This window comes from Borostomias antarcticus (assembly GCF_949987555.1).
Source record: "Borostomias antarcticus genome assembly, chromosome: 8".
Lineage (NCBI taxonomy): Eukaryota > Metazoa > Chordata > Actinopteri > Stomiiformes > Stomiidae > Borostomias > Borostomias antarcticus.
Genome location: NC_140241.1, coordinates 14,865,235 through 14,880,716, shown reverse-complemented (window position 1 = coordinate 14,880,716; position 15,482 = coordinate 14,865,235). Strand labels below are relative to the sequence as shown.

Below are 15,482 nucleotides of genomic sequence, written 5' to 3'. Positions count from 1 at the left end.
TCACAGGTTTATTACGTGACTTTGTACAATACAAATGAAAAATAAAATTAAAAATACAAAGATGGAGTACATAGCCAAAGCAAAAATGTGATGTTGACTTTCATTTCCCACAATCATCTGATCTCAAGTACAAAATCAGTTCATCAGTTCAATCTTTTTTTTTAGCTCCTTGCAGACTACTAAAGGTGTATTTTGACAGTCAATCCTCAAGAGAAAGGGACCCAAGTCTCAGAAGAACTCTCTAACATACAAAAAAGCATTACTTTAGCTGGCTCGGTATATATAAAAATAAACTAACTGAAATATAACACTTATGAAGTTATAAATGGTGGTACAAGGCTAGTGGACATTGCTAAACACAGAAGAAACGCGTTACATTTTTGGCGAAAAAACAAAAGACAAAGCTTTAGCCATATTTATAAAAAGCCGAAGGTGCATTTCAGCCTTTCAATGTCCCGTTAGTTGTGTCCACAAGGTGAGAGCGTGACTGGAGACTCGTGTTTAACATCAGGCTACATTGCATGAAGGGGTTGTTCAGTTTACCTGCTAACCAATAAAAGGATTTTGTTAATGCCATTTCCTTTTCTAACTTTTATACATTATGGAAGATCAGGTTCATATAGATATATACTGTGCCTTTCTTTTAGCCTGTAAACAAATAAAACAACCGAAACATGATTGTACAAGTTAGAATTTTTTTTTAAACTGTAGACATCAGTCGCTAAATACAAAATGCAAGCTTGGGAAGTGGGGGGGCAGAATTTCGGCAGAAAATCAGTTACAATTTGGGTCTGGCCTGCCTAAGAAGGTACATTACAGTAAACATATTCCTTGGATGAGTCTCTCTGGTGGTCTTTAGTGACAGTACATGCAGAGCCGCGGTTGGGCTGGACCAGAGCTGTACTGTTGGGGTCAGTGTCACACATCATGGCTTTCCTGGGCTGGCAATGTGGGCAAACCAAGTACAACCTGGAGGTTCTGCAGAGACCAATACTAAAAGATCTTGCCCTTCTTTTTGTTTTTCTCCAGAGTTCTGTGGAGGAGACGAGCAGAAATAAGTTCAGAGAGCAGACTTTCTCTAGGATGGAGATGACACTGACGAAAAGGGTAAGCCAGGTGTGTGTGTGTGTGTGTGAGAGAGAGAGAGAGAGAGAGACAGACACACACACACACACACAGACAGAGTGATCAGTCTACCTGGAGGCATCCAGTTTCTGCTGCTCTAGGCGCTGCTGGGTCTCCCAGCCGGCCCGGTCATCCTCAAAGCGGCGTCTCTTCTCCTCCAGCTCCTGGTGCTGCGCCTCCAGGTTCTTCTTCATCTGCTCATGACGTCGCTGCAGCTGAGCGGCCAGGCGGAGAGGGCGTGTCAAACACAAAAAACACACTTTCACATGCATACACACTCTCACTCATGTTGTACATCCAACACCCAACGAGGTGCTAGTCTAGAGAGCACATCCGTTCACACACACACATGCCCACATCTACTGAGAAGTGACTTTCAGGAAGTGGAACATCCAGTAGCCAACCCCCCCCCCCCCCCCCCCTCACACGCACAGTAAGCCATTAGCCCACTAACCTCAGCCTCAGAGTCCTTCAGCTTCTGGACCTTCTCCTTGACTTTCATCTCAAACACCTGCTCCATCTCCATCTCCATCTTCTTCATCTTGGCCACATGCTCCCTGCGCTCCTCCTCCATCTGAGCTAGGGGGCTTCTGCAGGGCCACACACACCAAGCACGAACACACACACACAAACGCACACCAAGCACGAATACACACACACGCAGTCAGTCAGTGAGACTCATGCTATGGTGCACCATCACCATGACCACCAGTACAGCGGTGTCCATACAGCAGTGCCGTCCAGTCTCCCCGGGGGGGCTGGGAAAGGGAGCGGTGTACACACACAGGAGAGGTGTCCCACGGAACGACAGGACCCAGCAGGGCTGCGACACAGAGGAAAACCCCACCCGGTCCAACAGAAGGAGTGCGGGGAGTCCCACAGAGCAGTGGAGTGTTGGCCGTTAGCATAACTGTGGCAGTTGGAATTAGCCATTAGCATAAACGTGACAGTTGGAGTTAGCTGTTAGCATAACCGTGGCAGTTGGAGTTAGCTGTTAGCTTAACCGTGGCAGTTGGAGTTAGCTGTTAGCTTAAACGGGGCAGTTAGAGTTAGCTGTTAGCATAAGCGTGGCAGTTGGAGTAAGCCGTTAGCATAACCGTGGCAGTTGGAGTTAGCTGTTAGCATAACCGTGGCAGTTGGAGTTAGCCGTTAGCATAACCGTGGCAGCAAAAGTAGTAGCGCTTCATGATGTTAGCAAAATGTTATCAATAATAACCTTATGAAAATGCTTTTGGAAATGTAAGAACTCTTTATAGTAATATAATTCAAAACTCAAAATGAAGACTATTCTGCACAATGTCCACATGACGTGACCAACTACTGAACTGCATGAACGAAAATGTGTACGATACATTTTCTACAACCAGTGGAGGACAAGAGGGGAAAACTAAAAACCCATCACACTACGAGGAGGAGGAAGAGGTCAGATGAAGATGACAGGAGAAAAATTAAGAGTAATAACAGGAGGTTCTGAAAAAAACAAAATGACCACTTACATGCCTTCAACTGGGTCAATTCTAAAAAAACAGAGACATACACACTTAGCATGCAGTGATCAGACCATGCACTAAACGAGAAGCCGACCAACTACAGAAAAATGATCTAGAACAGAAAACGCTACTTTCACACAGTAAACCAGAAACAAAGCTCTCCAACAAAACTACCATCCAGACTATGTGTGTGTTTGTGTGTGTGTGTGCATGCGTGTGTGTAAGCCATAAATTAGTAGCGTTGTGTTGGTGCTTGGCTGCGTGAGACTTGTCAGTATGAAAGCTAAGAGCTAAGTGTGGCAAATGACAAGCGCCTGTTTGTTAAGGCCACATACGAGTACGAGACAGCAGCAGTTTTATTGATGAGTACCACAGTACCTTAACTCACTGAAGACCTAGTATGGGGAAAAAAGGGCAACCCAAAGAACTGCCCGCCATAATCTGACATCATCAATGGGAAAAACTCAACATAACGATGACACGGCCACGGCCGTCATGGGGACTCACTTGGTGGACAGTTGACCCTTGACCCGGTTGTTGTCCACACCATTGTAGGTGACGGCAGCCAGCTTCCTGCTGCGGTAGTTCTCGTAGTGGACGTTGTTAGTCACATCCTTCAGGTCCTGCATGTGGGTCCTGGATGAGAGGGACAGACGGATGAGGACGCTGGCTCCTCAGACACACCCGTGCTTCATCCCTGAGTGGGGATTACTCTTCCTGAAGCTGAAGCTCATTCACTCTTATTTTTCCAAAAAGGTAGAGTGGTGTTGATGGATGGACAGGAACTGACACTATTTTAACTCTACTAGGTAAAGTGAATAAGTGCATACTAAAGTAGAAGTAAATGAGGAGTGTGGGGAAATGGATCTTGGCTAACAACCACTGGACCAGACACTTCCTGCTTCAAATTCATGTTTGAGGAGAATATGGTTTGCAGCTTTTGTACCTGATGAGCATGTCTCGTAGGATGGTAAAGTCACAATGGTCACCATTTTCAACTGCAGAGTAAGAGCAAAAGCAATATTTAGACATGCCTTTTGGAATACTCAAGTTTGTAGAATATGAATGATGTACACATGAAAATCACATTGTTCATCAAAAACAGTACAGCTATACATGTTCATTTAAATATACAGTGAGGTCCATAAATATTTCTATATTGCCATTTTTTTATAATTTTGGCTCTGTATACCACCACAATGGATTTTAAATGAAACATTCACTATGTACTTTAAGTGCAGACTTTCAGCTTTAATTTGAGGGTATTTACATCCAAATCAGGTGAACAGTGGAGGAATTACAAACCATTTAATATGTGCCCCCCCCCCCCTTTTTAAGGAACCAAAAGTAATTGGACAAACTAACAATCTTTAATTAAATTGTCATCTTTAATATTTGGTTTCAAATACTTTGCAGTCAATGACAGCCTGAAGTTTGGAACCCATAGACATCACCAGATGCTGTGTTTCGTCCCTGGTGATGCTCTGCCAGGCCTCTACTGCAACTGTCTTCAGTTCCTGCTTGTTCTTTGGGCGGTTTCCCTTCAGTTTTGTGTTCAGCAGGTGAAACGCATGCTCAATAGAATTCAGGTCAGGTCAGAATTCAGGTCTTGGCCATTGCAGAACATTCCACCTCTTTGCCTTGGAAATCTGTTTGGTTGCTTTTGCAGTATGCTTCAGGTCATTGTCCATCTGCACTGTGAAGCACCATCCAATGAGTTCTGAAGCTTTTGGCTGAATATGAGCAGATAATGTTACCCAAAACACTTCAGAATTCTTCCTGCTGCTTTTGTCAGCATTCACATCATCAATAAATACAAGGGAACCAGTTGGCAGCCATACATGTCCACGCCATAACACTAAACCACCATGCTTTACTGAGGAGGTGGTATGCTTTGATCATGAGCAAATCCTTTCCTTCTCCATACTCCTCCATCCTCCTTCCCATCATTCTGGTACAAAGTTGATCTTTGTCTCATGTCCATAGGATGTTGTTCCATAACTGTACAGGTGTTTTTAAATGTGTTTTGGCAAACCCTAATCTGGTCTTCCTGTTTTTGAGGCTCACCGATGGTTTATATCTTGTGGTGAACCCTCTGTATTTACTCAGGTGAAGTCTTCTCTTGAAGTCTTCTCTCCCAAGCTCAAAGGACAGCAGAGCTGAGTGGATACATTTTATTTTTGATGGCAACATTCCGCTGAAATTGGCAAAACACTGGCAGTGTGTTCTAGCCATTTTTTGCCCGATTGCTTTTCCAACCTGGGTCAGTATTGCAGGATTTTCAGATAAACTCTCTCAGGCATGAAAATGGGTCAGAGGTGTAAAAGGTGACAAGGGCGCGCACTATTTTTTTGGGGGGTGCGCTTTCAAAGCATGCCCTGATGGGAGGTTTCACGGCACCAGAAGGGCACTGAGTACTGGCATTTTTATATGTAAAAACATACAGGAAAACTACAGTAGCCCAGGCTACTGATGTTTAAGACATCAACAAAGGCCAATCATTTGAGAGTGAGTGAATAAGAGGGCAATATTTAGGCCGAAACAACCAAGCTTTTAGGGACACACTAAATAAACTACAGAGCCATTATATGACAACAATGGCCAAGCACCACGAAGAGGAATTACAGGACGATAAAATACACCCCCTTAGGGCACAGCACAGCACTCAATAGTCTACTCCCCTACTTCACTAATCGGTGTTTAGGCTACTACTAGCCTACTAGGCTACTAGGCCTATTAGCCCACTCTCCAGGAAGCAAAGTTAGCTAGATAGCTAAAGTGGGTAACGTGATTGACAGGTGATGTGAATGACGGGACAGTCATGACAAGTTTTGATTAGATAAACCGTCCCAATGTTAAAATGTCAATGGGAACTCCAATGTAAGGACTTCCGAGAACTGTCTTACCCTACACCCACTTTCAAGCATTTTGACAAATTACAGATGAGGTTACATATCAACTGATGACATTGTTCGCGGTTTTATATGTGTGGGCTAATTTCATTGGTTGATTTTTCACTTAGTCTTGATTTCCGTAAGCCAGAATCCTTTTTCTTATTGATGAAAGTCAACAATACACATTGTCTGTACAGTCCAACACAGCTGTCTTTCTGTAGATAAGACTCCAGAATAATTTTACCTGGCCTACAATGTTAAAGGAGTAGTAAAGGGAAAATGCATGTTTAGCCCTGTTTTAAGGTTACTTATGATCATATACAATGGTTCAGATCAAAAGGTTGACAAAACTAGCACTTTTGAGAAAGTCTGATAATTGTGATAATTGCTCTACCACCGTTTTGGTCATACAATGAATGTGGGTGGGCACCTTGAAAAATCTTTCTAAAACATGTTAAACTCTCGATTTCAAAGACAAGAAGCTCACCGAGGGGGTAATTGGTGTCCGTTGGTGTTCTGACATCAAATTCGCCGCAAAGTATGAATCCTGTAGGGTTTTATTGATCATTTTATGAAATCCATTGACTTGTATTGAAGCGACCGTTGTAGATGTGTAGATCAATCCGCAGAGGGGATTCAGGAACCGGAACTACTTACGGTAGCTATTGTTATTGTTTATGTTGCTAGGCTACCTAGTTTGCGGACGTTTACACATGTATGTGCTGCGACTAAATAGTTATATGCTAAATATTTTTAAAAGCCTTTCCAGATGAACTAGAATCTTACTTTATGGCGAATTATATGTCAGAACGCCAACTAACACCTTTGTGAGTTTCTAGTCTTTGAAATTGAGAGTTTAAAGGAGAATGCTCGTTTTTGACAACCTGGACCTTATTTACGGCATATTATAAGACGTTTGACTCACCGAGATAACTTTGGTGTAATTCGGAGGCCTGTAGAAGAAATTTAAAATCCAGTGCAAGCCAAGTATATCCATGTAATGGCGGTGGACGGGGCACTGAGAATGCAGCTTCTAAAAAAACCGTGAAACGGTTGTTTTCATCAATCTGTCTTTATGAATCGCTAGTTGTGCTTACATAGAGCGAGGGCTTGTTGTGGTTTTTCACATGACTCTGTAATCATCTGTAATATGATCTTTAGAAACGAAATAGCTTCTGAACTTGCTCCAGCATGCATGCGCACAGTGCGCAGACTGGCTATTCTCCGTTACGTCTGTAGGCTACACTCGCGGCTCACATTCTCTACTCTACGATCGGCTTGTTGGTGCCTGGAATATTGTGTGCAATATGCCTGAATATTTATCAGATTTTGAGGATATAGAAGATGACTTAGAATATGATGGACGCCGATCGTAGCGTAGAGAATGTGAGCCGTGAGTGTAGCCTACAGACGGAGAATAGCCAGTTTGCACGCTGTGCGCATGCATGCTGGAGCAAGAAATCTGATCTCGTGGTCAAAGGAGGGGTATAGAGGCATGCTAGAATGCTTATTCTGAGTGGTATTTTCAGCAAAAATACTTAAAGAAATGTTTTGGGGACCCCAAAGACATATTCATTGTTGAAAATTGGCATAATAGGACACATTTAAGAGTTGACAGCAACAGATTCCAAATGTACCACTTGAAACAAACTCTAGACCTTTTATCTGCTCCTTGTAAATGAAATAACGAGGGAACACCACACACTTGGTCATGGAACAGCTGAGCAGCCAACTGTCCAATTACTTATGGTCCTTTAAAAAGGGGGTCCATGTTGGTGATGTACAGAGCCAAAATGATGAAAATTCAAAATATTATATAATATATAAAAGTCCAGATATTTATGGACCTAACTGTACCTGTTCATATAGATATACATGTTTATTTATCTGTGATGAATTGCACTGTAGTTACGGAGAGAAGACCAATGCTATAGGGTACACCTGAACACCTGAGATATAACTGAACTCCTTGTGTATCTGTGTGGTGAGTGTACTGATATAACAGAACTCCTGGTCCTGTGTGTGTGTGTGTGTGTGTGTGTGTGTACCTTCTGCGACACCCCAGGGGTACTGTCTTCCTCTGCACCGCTTCCCATTCACCTCAATGATGGTGTTGCTGCCCACCACAGCCAGGGGCAAACGCTCCTGGACACAAACACAATGGTGGGTGGGTGGGTGGGTGGGTGAGTGAGTGAGTGAGTGAGTGAGTGAGTGAGTGAGTGAGTGAGTGAGTGAGTGAGTGAGTGAGTGAGTGAGTGAGTGAGTGAGTGAGTGAGTGAGTGAGTGAGTGAGTGAGTGAGTGAGTGAGTGAGTGAGTGAGTGAGTGAGTGAGTGAGTGAGTGAGTGAGTGAGTGAGTGAGTGAGTGTGAGTGAGTGAGTGAGTGAGTGAGAGAGAGAGAGGATGAAGTGTGTGTATGTATGTATGTATGTATGTATGTATGTATGTATGTATGTATGTATGTATGTATGTATGTATGTATGTGTGTGTGTGTGTGTGTGTGAGAGAGAGAGAGAGAGAGAGATTCTCTACCTTGATCTTCTTCACCAGCTGGTTCTCCTCCTCATCATCTGTCTCTGGGAACTCGTAGATCTTGATTTTGTGCTCCTGGATTTCCCTCATGATCTGAAAGGTTCAGAGAGATAGAGACAAATCAGATCCAGTCCCAGAACCAGGTTAGACCAGGAACAGGTTAGACTAGGACCAGGTTAGACTAGGAACAGGTTAGACTAGGAACAGGTTAGACTAGGAACAGGTTAGACTAGGACCAGGTTAGACCAGGACCAGGTTAGACTAGGACCAGGTTAGGACCAGGTTAAACTAGGACCAGGTTAGACCAGGACCAGACTAGGACCTACCTACCTGCTTTTTGAACTGCTGGCACTCCTCTGGGGTGAGTGTGTCTGCTTTGGAGATCAGAGGGATGACGTTGACCTTCTCATGCAGCCGTTTCATGAACTCAATGTCCAGGGGCTTCAGTCTGCCAGGAGAGGAACCCAGAGGGGTTAGGGATGGTCAGGAGAGGAACCAAGAGGGGTTAGGGTTGGCCAGGAGAGGAACCCAGAGGGGTTAGGGGTGGTCAGGAGAGGAACCCAGAGGGGTTAGGGGTGGTCAGGAGAGGAACCCAGAGGTGTTAGGGGTGGCCAGGAGAGGAACCCAGAGGTAGGGGTGGTCAGGAGAGGAACCCAGAGGGGTTAGGGGTGGTCATGAGAGGAACCCAGAGGGGTTAGGGGTGGTCAGGAGAGGAACCCAGAGGTGTTAGGGGTGGCCAGGAGAGGAACCCAGAGGTAGGGGTGGTCAGGAGAAGAACCCAGAGGGGTTAGGGGTGGTCAGGGGAGGAACCCAGAGGGGTTAGGGGTGGCCAGGAGAGGAACCCAGAGGGGTTAGGGGTGGTCAGGAGAGGAACCCAGAGGGGTTAGGGGTGGTCAGAAGAGGAACCCAGAGGGGTTAGGGGTGGTCAGGAGAGGAACCCAGAGGGGTTAGGGGTGGCCAGGAGAGGAACCCAGAGGGGTTGGGGGTGGCCAGGAGAGGAACCCAGAGGGGTTAGGGGTGGCCAGGAGAGGAACCCAGAGGGGTTAGGGGTGGCCAGGACAGGAACCCAGAGGGGTTAGGGGTGGTCAGGAGAGGAACCCAGAGGGGTTAGGGGTGGTCAGGAGAGGAACCCAGAGGGGTTAGGGGTGGTCAGGAGAGGAACCCAGAGGGGTTAGGGGTGGTCAGGAGAGGAACCCAGAGGGGTTAGGGGTGGCCAGGAGAGGAACCCAGAGGGGTTGGGGGTGGCCAGGAGAGGAACCCAGAGGGGTTAGGGGTGGCCAGGAGAGAAACCCAGAGGGGTTAGGGGTGGTAAGGAGAGGAACCCAGAGGGGTTAGGGGTGGTCAGGAGAGGAACCCAGAGGGGTTAGGGGTGGTCAGGAGAGGAACCCAGAGGGGTTAGGGGTGGTCAGGAGAGGAACCCAGAGGTAGGGGTTAGGGCTAACCTGACACGCCAGACGGTTTGGTTTACACAACTGTCTGGGAAAGCTTGGTTGGAAACTGTTTGGAAAAGGGTGGGCACTTTCAAAACTACTTGGCATGTGGTTGGATGAACCCCGTCAATCACGAGTAAATCAAATTCGTATGAAGCCAGTCGGGAGAAGAACGAATACATATTCTCGTCGTCGTTCTTTGCTTTTCTTTCATTGAAGAAACTCTGAAGTTCAGATATAATTGATGCTCTAGCACCATCTAAGCTAACCTCCGCCATTGTTGTATTGGAATGAACAGTTCCAACGTCTCGCTGTTGTCACACCTAAACCCCGCAGGGCGTAGCTGCTAGCTGGCTGCTAGTATTTCCTCAAAGAACGCCGACTGGCCATTCATTTTCTGACAGTGCACAAACTAATCTCTATCGATCTTTGCCTGACTGATGTGCGGAGTGAAACAATGTGAGCTTGCAATATCAGGATGGTCTCTCGAGTCTAGAAACCCCTCTAAAACTGAAGTAGTATTTCGGGAGCATCAAACTGAATTGTGAGTTGTGCAATACTGGTTTTCTGTGGTGGAATTAGAGAAGAACAACACGGGACTGTTTGGGAGGATAATGGTTGGGTGACAGAGAGAGGACAATGGTAGCCTGGTACGACCATCCAGTTCTCGCGAGCTCACATTCTGTTTCACTAACGCAGAACGGTCTGGCCTTCGCCTCCTCCAGAGCGATTATGCCAAAATACAGACCATACCGGGCCAATCAGGGACTGCGTTTTAACTGCTGTCCCGCCCCACAGTGGAAAGCAGCCCCTGATTGGTTTGTGTCCCTGCCGCTCGCTAAACAAACATGGCGGCACCCGAAGCAACGAGTGGTAACATTAAAGTCGCACAGAAACGGACGTTTGAGATCATCTAACTTACGTAGTTTGACGTATTTCCGACGCAAACAAGCTATGAGGGTGGGACATATGTTTAGAGGAATTTGATTGGAACATTGACAAGTGGACAGGTTTTAAGAACTTTAGACAGATTCGAAAGAAGGATAGCGTTGATTGACGGGTGGATGTCGTGAGATTATTGGCCTAAAATCTAAGGAACCTGTTGTCGTAATTGCACGTGACCTAAACTAAAATGGGACAGAATGCTTTTTTCATTTCTGTGCGACTTTAACGTTAGAAGAATAAATGCAGCTATAAGTGCAGTTATTGCAGAAATAGACTTAATCACAACACTTAAACAAGAACAAGAGTATGCACTGGCGGATTTTCTCGGTGGAAAAGACGTTTTTGCCGTTCTTCCGACTGGATTTGGCAAAGGTTTGCTGAACGCTCATTGGCTGAAGGTGTTTGTCTGTCAAGGCAAGTACCCCCTCTCACATAATCGCTCTCTATGGGGCGAAGGCCAGACCGATATTACAGAGCGAAGCAGTGAGCTCGCTAGATCGGGAAGGTCATACCAGGCTAGGACAATGGCACACTTCAACTAGGAGCAGCATCTGATGCTCTCTGCTCCTCTCAGTCACAGCGTCAGGGTCATTCAGTCTGCTGTGTGAGAGCAGTCAGCTGGTGCTGTGTGTGTGTGTGTGTGTGTGTGTGTGTGTGTGTGTGTGTGTGTGTGTGTGTGTGTGTGTGTGTGTGTGTGCGTGCGTGTGTGCGGCCGGCATATGCTGCTCATCTTCAGCCAGGAGTACAGCCCATCTGGAGACAGAGGCCAGGCTTGTATGGACACAATGTCTCATAGAAGTTGGGCAGATAGAAGAGAGAGAGGGAGACAGAGAGTGACAGAGAGACAGAGCGAGAGAGAGAGAAAGCCCTATGACTGATACATACACAAACTCGCTGGCTATCTGACAAGGAGCGAGAGCCTGGAGCTCCCAGCAGCTATTGTGAGATCCCTGCCCAGAGGGACCTCCTCAGAGGCTAGAGCGGCAGGGAAAACATGGATATGGTTTGATACTTCCCAGGGAATATTTGGGTAATTTGCCCACCTGACATCTGTCTGGGCTCATCCGCTGTTAGAAGGCAATGGAGTTATGGTTTGTACGGTCTGTCTGCAAGGCAACCTAAAAACACTGTACGAAAAACATCCGCTTAACGTCCGTCTGAGCTCCCCCCCCTCTCTCTCCCTCCCTCCCTCTCTCTCTCTCCCTCTCTCCATCCCTCTATCTCTCTCTCTCCCTCCCTCTCTCTCTCCCTCTCTCGGACTCACCCGTGCCCCGAGGGGGCGATGAAGTAGAGGCAGCAGTGCACCCTGCTGTCAGGCATCTGCCGCCTGTTGACCCGGGACTCGGAGTTCAGGTAGTCCTCAAACTTGCTGTCTATGTGATCGATGACTGGCTGCCAGCTGCACGGCAACACAGGTACCAGTCAGGGGGGGACACAAGGACACACACACACACTGACACAACATGGCCACCGCTTTATAGAAGAAAAACAACACTAAACATCGGTCCTAGCCATGAAGAGGGAGCCAAACATGGGACTTCATCTTAGACTTGCCAGTTGCTGTTGTCCACAGCATCTCCAAACCCCGGGGTGTCAACGATGGTGAGCAGGAGCTGGACTCCCCCCTCTTTCACCAGCACTTTGGACTGCTCCACCTGGGATAGAAGGATGGGACTAGTCTGACTCAGTCATTACATAAAACACACCATTTTCTTTGGACACAACAGGCTGCACTTCATTTTGCTCTGAAGAAACAGGAGAAGTTGCAACATGGAGGCAAGAAGGGAAGAGACACAAGCCAATGACTAAGACAGAGACACAACCTAGGTAAGTCAGTGATCCTGACCTCTCTCTCTCACACACACAGACATACACACACACACAGACACATACACACACACAGACATACACACACACACAGACACAGTGCAGGTTGTCTAAATGTGTGGTGTGATAGTAGTGGCAAGTGTCAACATGCAGAGAGACGCTATGCCATTAGCAAAGTATGCTGGGAAACCAGGAACAACACAGCAGCATCTGGATGGAGGAGATAGCGGTGTGTGTGTGTGTGTATGTGTGTGTGTGTTTGCATGCGTGTGTGTGTGTACATGCGTACGTGTGTGGGTGCATGTGTGTGCGTGCGTGTACGTACGTGTGTGTGTGTGCGTGCGGGTACGTACGTGTGTGTGTGTGCGCGTGTTTGGAGCCAGACATAGTATGGCACTCAAACAGCAAGATCAGCACACATCATTTTATAACAGTTTAGAGATAACATTTAGAGATATAGAAATGTTTTTAGCTGGTTATCAACGCTAACTGCCAATAGAACTGCTTGGTCGTAACTGAAACGTTGAACAGACAGGGCAGTGTTATTAGGATATCAGTGTTGTTAGAACAACGTGACGAGTTTGGTGTTACCTGAACAGTCTTTTTAATTCTGTGTGAAGGTCCAGGGTACTCTGGTGAATACAGGTCTGTTAGGAACAAAGAGTTGATCAACGTGGACTTGCCCAGTCCTGATTCACCTGCGAGAGGAAAAGATTCAAAAAGACTGGTTACTGTTATAGCAAATAAGAGGAGGCAAGTCCACTTGTCATTATTTCAACATGTAGGCCTGGTGAGATGCTGGTAATTATACACAGGATTTCAAATCACGCACGCACACACAGAGATACACACACTCTCGCACACACACACACACACATACAGATACAGATACACACACACACACAGATGCACACACAGATACACACACACATACACATGCACGCGCACACACAAACACACACAGATGCACACATATGCGCACACACACACAACACATAGGCGTACACACACACAGACGATATACCCCTATGGAAAATGCACTTCACACATTGATTGTGTTCACTCCCACCAGAAGATCATCCCTGTCAACATGTCAACATGTTCACTCCCACCAGAAGAGCATCCCTGTCAACATGTTCACTCCCACCAGAAGAGCATCCCTGTCAACATGTCCACTCCCACCAGAAGAGCATCCCTGTCAATATGTCTGTCCATGAGGAGCCGTGATGGAAACCAGGCACACAATGGCTGCCTAACCCTAACCCTAACCCTGGGAGGAAGATAGCAGCGCTCTGCTGTCTTCCCCTGTCCTCTGCTACTCAGGGGGTGGGCTCTCTGACAGCGTTCCCCTGGTAACCACACCGCCTCATTTGCTTCTACTGGATCTGGATGTCTGGAACGTGGAGCTCGCTGCTGACTGAGCGACTAGGGATCACACGAGTATGCCTTCCATATTAAATGTTGGCATTTTATTTGGCACTAATATAGAAAGTCTTCAACTTGTCTGTTGTGATACTGTGTGTGTGTGTGTGTGTGTGTGTGTGTGTGTGTCCGTGCGCCCAGCCCATCTGTTACAAGGTAAGACGAATACTCAAGAAACTGTTACACCAAAAGAGCAGAAAATGTTGCAATTGCCAAAGTATTTCAACACAACACAGTCTGAGGCCGTTCACATTCCTACAGACATGACAGACGGATCACGTGTGAGAAATACTAAGTAGCCTACCGGTCAGGATTGCAATTTGGGCCCAAGAACACAACATTTTTGGAATCATCCAACACATTGCTGCTAAAGGACATTTTCTGGTGGGTAAGAAATGTTTAGATAAAATAAAGTTTCATCAGTGTACAGTGAACCCAATGCTCTGGAAAACAATCTGACTCTACAGAAATGCGGGCCGAGCTATTTTTAGCTGTGTCGGGTGAATTCTACAGGGCCGACCAAAGGAAATGGTTTTGACCCAAAGAAACATTTTCCCTTCAAACAGTGTCTGATTAGCCAGCGGTGCCTGAGCTCCCAGTCCAGGACTCCAGGAGAGTAGCTCTGGGAAGAGGGCTGGCTACTCACATCTACATGTTTCTGTTTGAAAGGCAAGAAAGTCCAGGACTTAAGTCAAATAAAGAACCTATCTTTTCCCCCTTGACTAAGTGGTTACAATAACAAAGACATGTACTCGTGCAGTTGTGGTCTGTCTGTCTCTCCCTGTCTGTGTGTGTCTCTCTGTCTGTGTGTGTCTCTCTCTCTGTCTGTCTCTCCCTGTCTGTGTGTGTCTCTCTCTCTGTCTGTCTCTCCCTGTCTGTGTGTGTCTCTCTCTCTGTCTCTCCCTGTCTGTGTGTGTCTCTCCCTGTCTGTGTGTGTCTCTCTGTCTGTCTGTGTCCTCTGTCTGTCTGTGTCCTCTGTCTGTCTGTCTCTCTCTCCCTGTCTGTGTCTCTCTCTCTCTCTCTCTCCCCATCTGTGTGTGTCTCTCTCTCTCTCTGTCTGTGTCCTCTGTCCGTCCGTCCGTCCGTCCTCTCTCTGCCTGTTTCTCTCTCACACACTTTTAACAAAACACACATGAAGCATGATATTCATATTTCCTTACCCACAACCATCAGGGTGAACTCAAAGCCTCTCTTGACTGACTTCCTGTACACCTGGTTGGGAAGGCTAGCGAAGCCCACATATCCCTCCAGATTCTTTTGTTGCTGAAAAGATAAAAGGACACAAATATCACTATCATCCTGGCGTTAAAAATGTTACACCATGATTATGATGATTCATAGAGAACAGAAATGTATGAAAGACAAAAATAACCAATACTTACAGCTATTTGGTGGGTAAAGGACAGAGATGATGATGATCCAATAGTCCGATGTGAAGAGAACAGCCGTTCCAGAGGGAAGGAGAGAGAAGAGAACACATGAATCCACCTGCGTTAGACTGACATGCAGTTCAACTCCAAGTCAGTCAAGCTCCCAAACCATAGAGCCTGAGGCGTAATGATGCCTCTTGAGCTAGTAGTGGAGAGCGCCATACAAAGTCCCCCATTCGCTGATTAAAATGTCAGTGGCACCATCTAGGGCTATACAGTTGTTGTTGGCTTTGTCTTTTTGTGAGAGAGAATTTCAGTCCGTGTGTAATCTCTGAGTCTGATCATGGTCAAGTTACGTGTATTCTGAGTAATATTCTGGTTCTGCAGAATAAGTGCAAAAATGTGACTTCCTCCTCGCTAACAGGCAAGATATCAGAACTACCCACAAC

The 15,482-nt window shown here is 46.3% G+C and overlaps 1 protein-coding gene across 1 annotated transcript; it reads right to left on the bottom strand.

Annotated features, from left to right (window-relative positions):
- On the bottom strand, positions 1–14,920 carry LOC311312713 (septin-7-like). The gene is made up of 12 exons (XM_084442693.1): positions 14,824–14,920; positions 12,833–12,939; positions 11,969–12,069; positions 11,679–11,813; positions 8,370–8,487; positions 8,040–8,132; positions 7,558–7,654; positions 3,562–3,613; positions 3,123–3,251; positions 1,580–1,715; positions 1,198–1,340; positions 1–1,033 (listed from the first exon to the last, which is right to left on the bottom strand). The coding sequence occupies exons 1-12, from the start codon at positions 14,831–14,833 to the stop codon at positions 994–996; spliced, it is 1,161 nt and encodes a 386-aa protein (XP_084298819.1). The 5' UTR covers positions 14,834–14,920; the 3' UTR covers positions 1–993.
- Between the last annotated feature and the right edge of the window lie 562 nt (positions 14,921–15,482).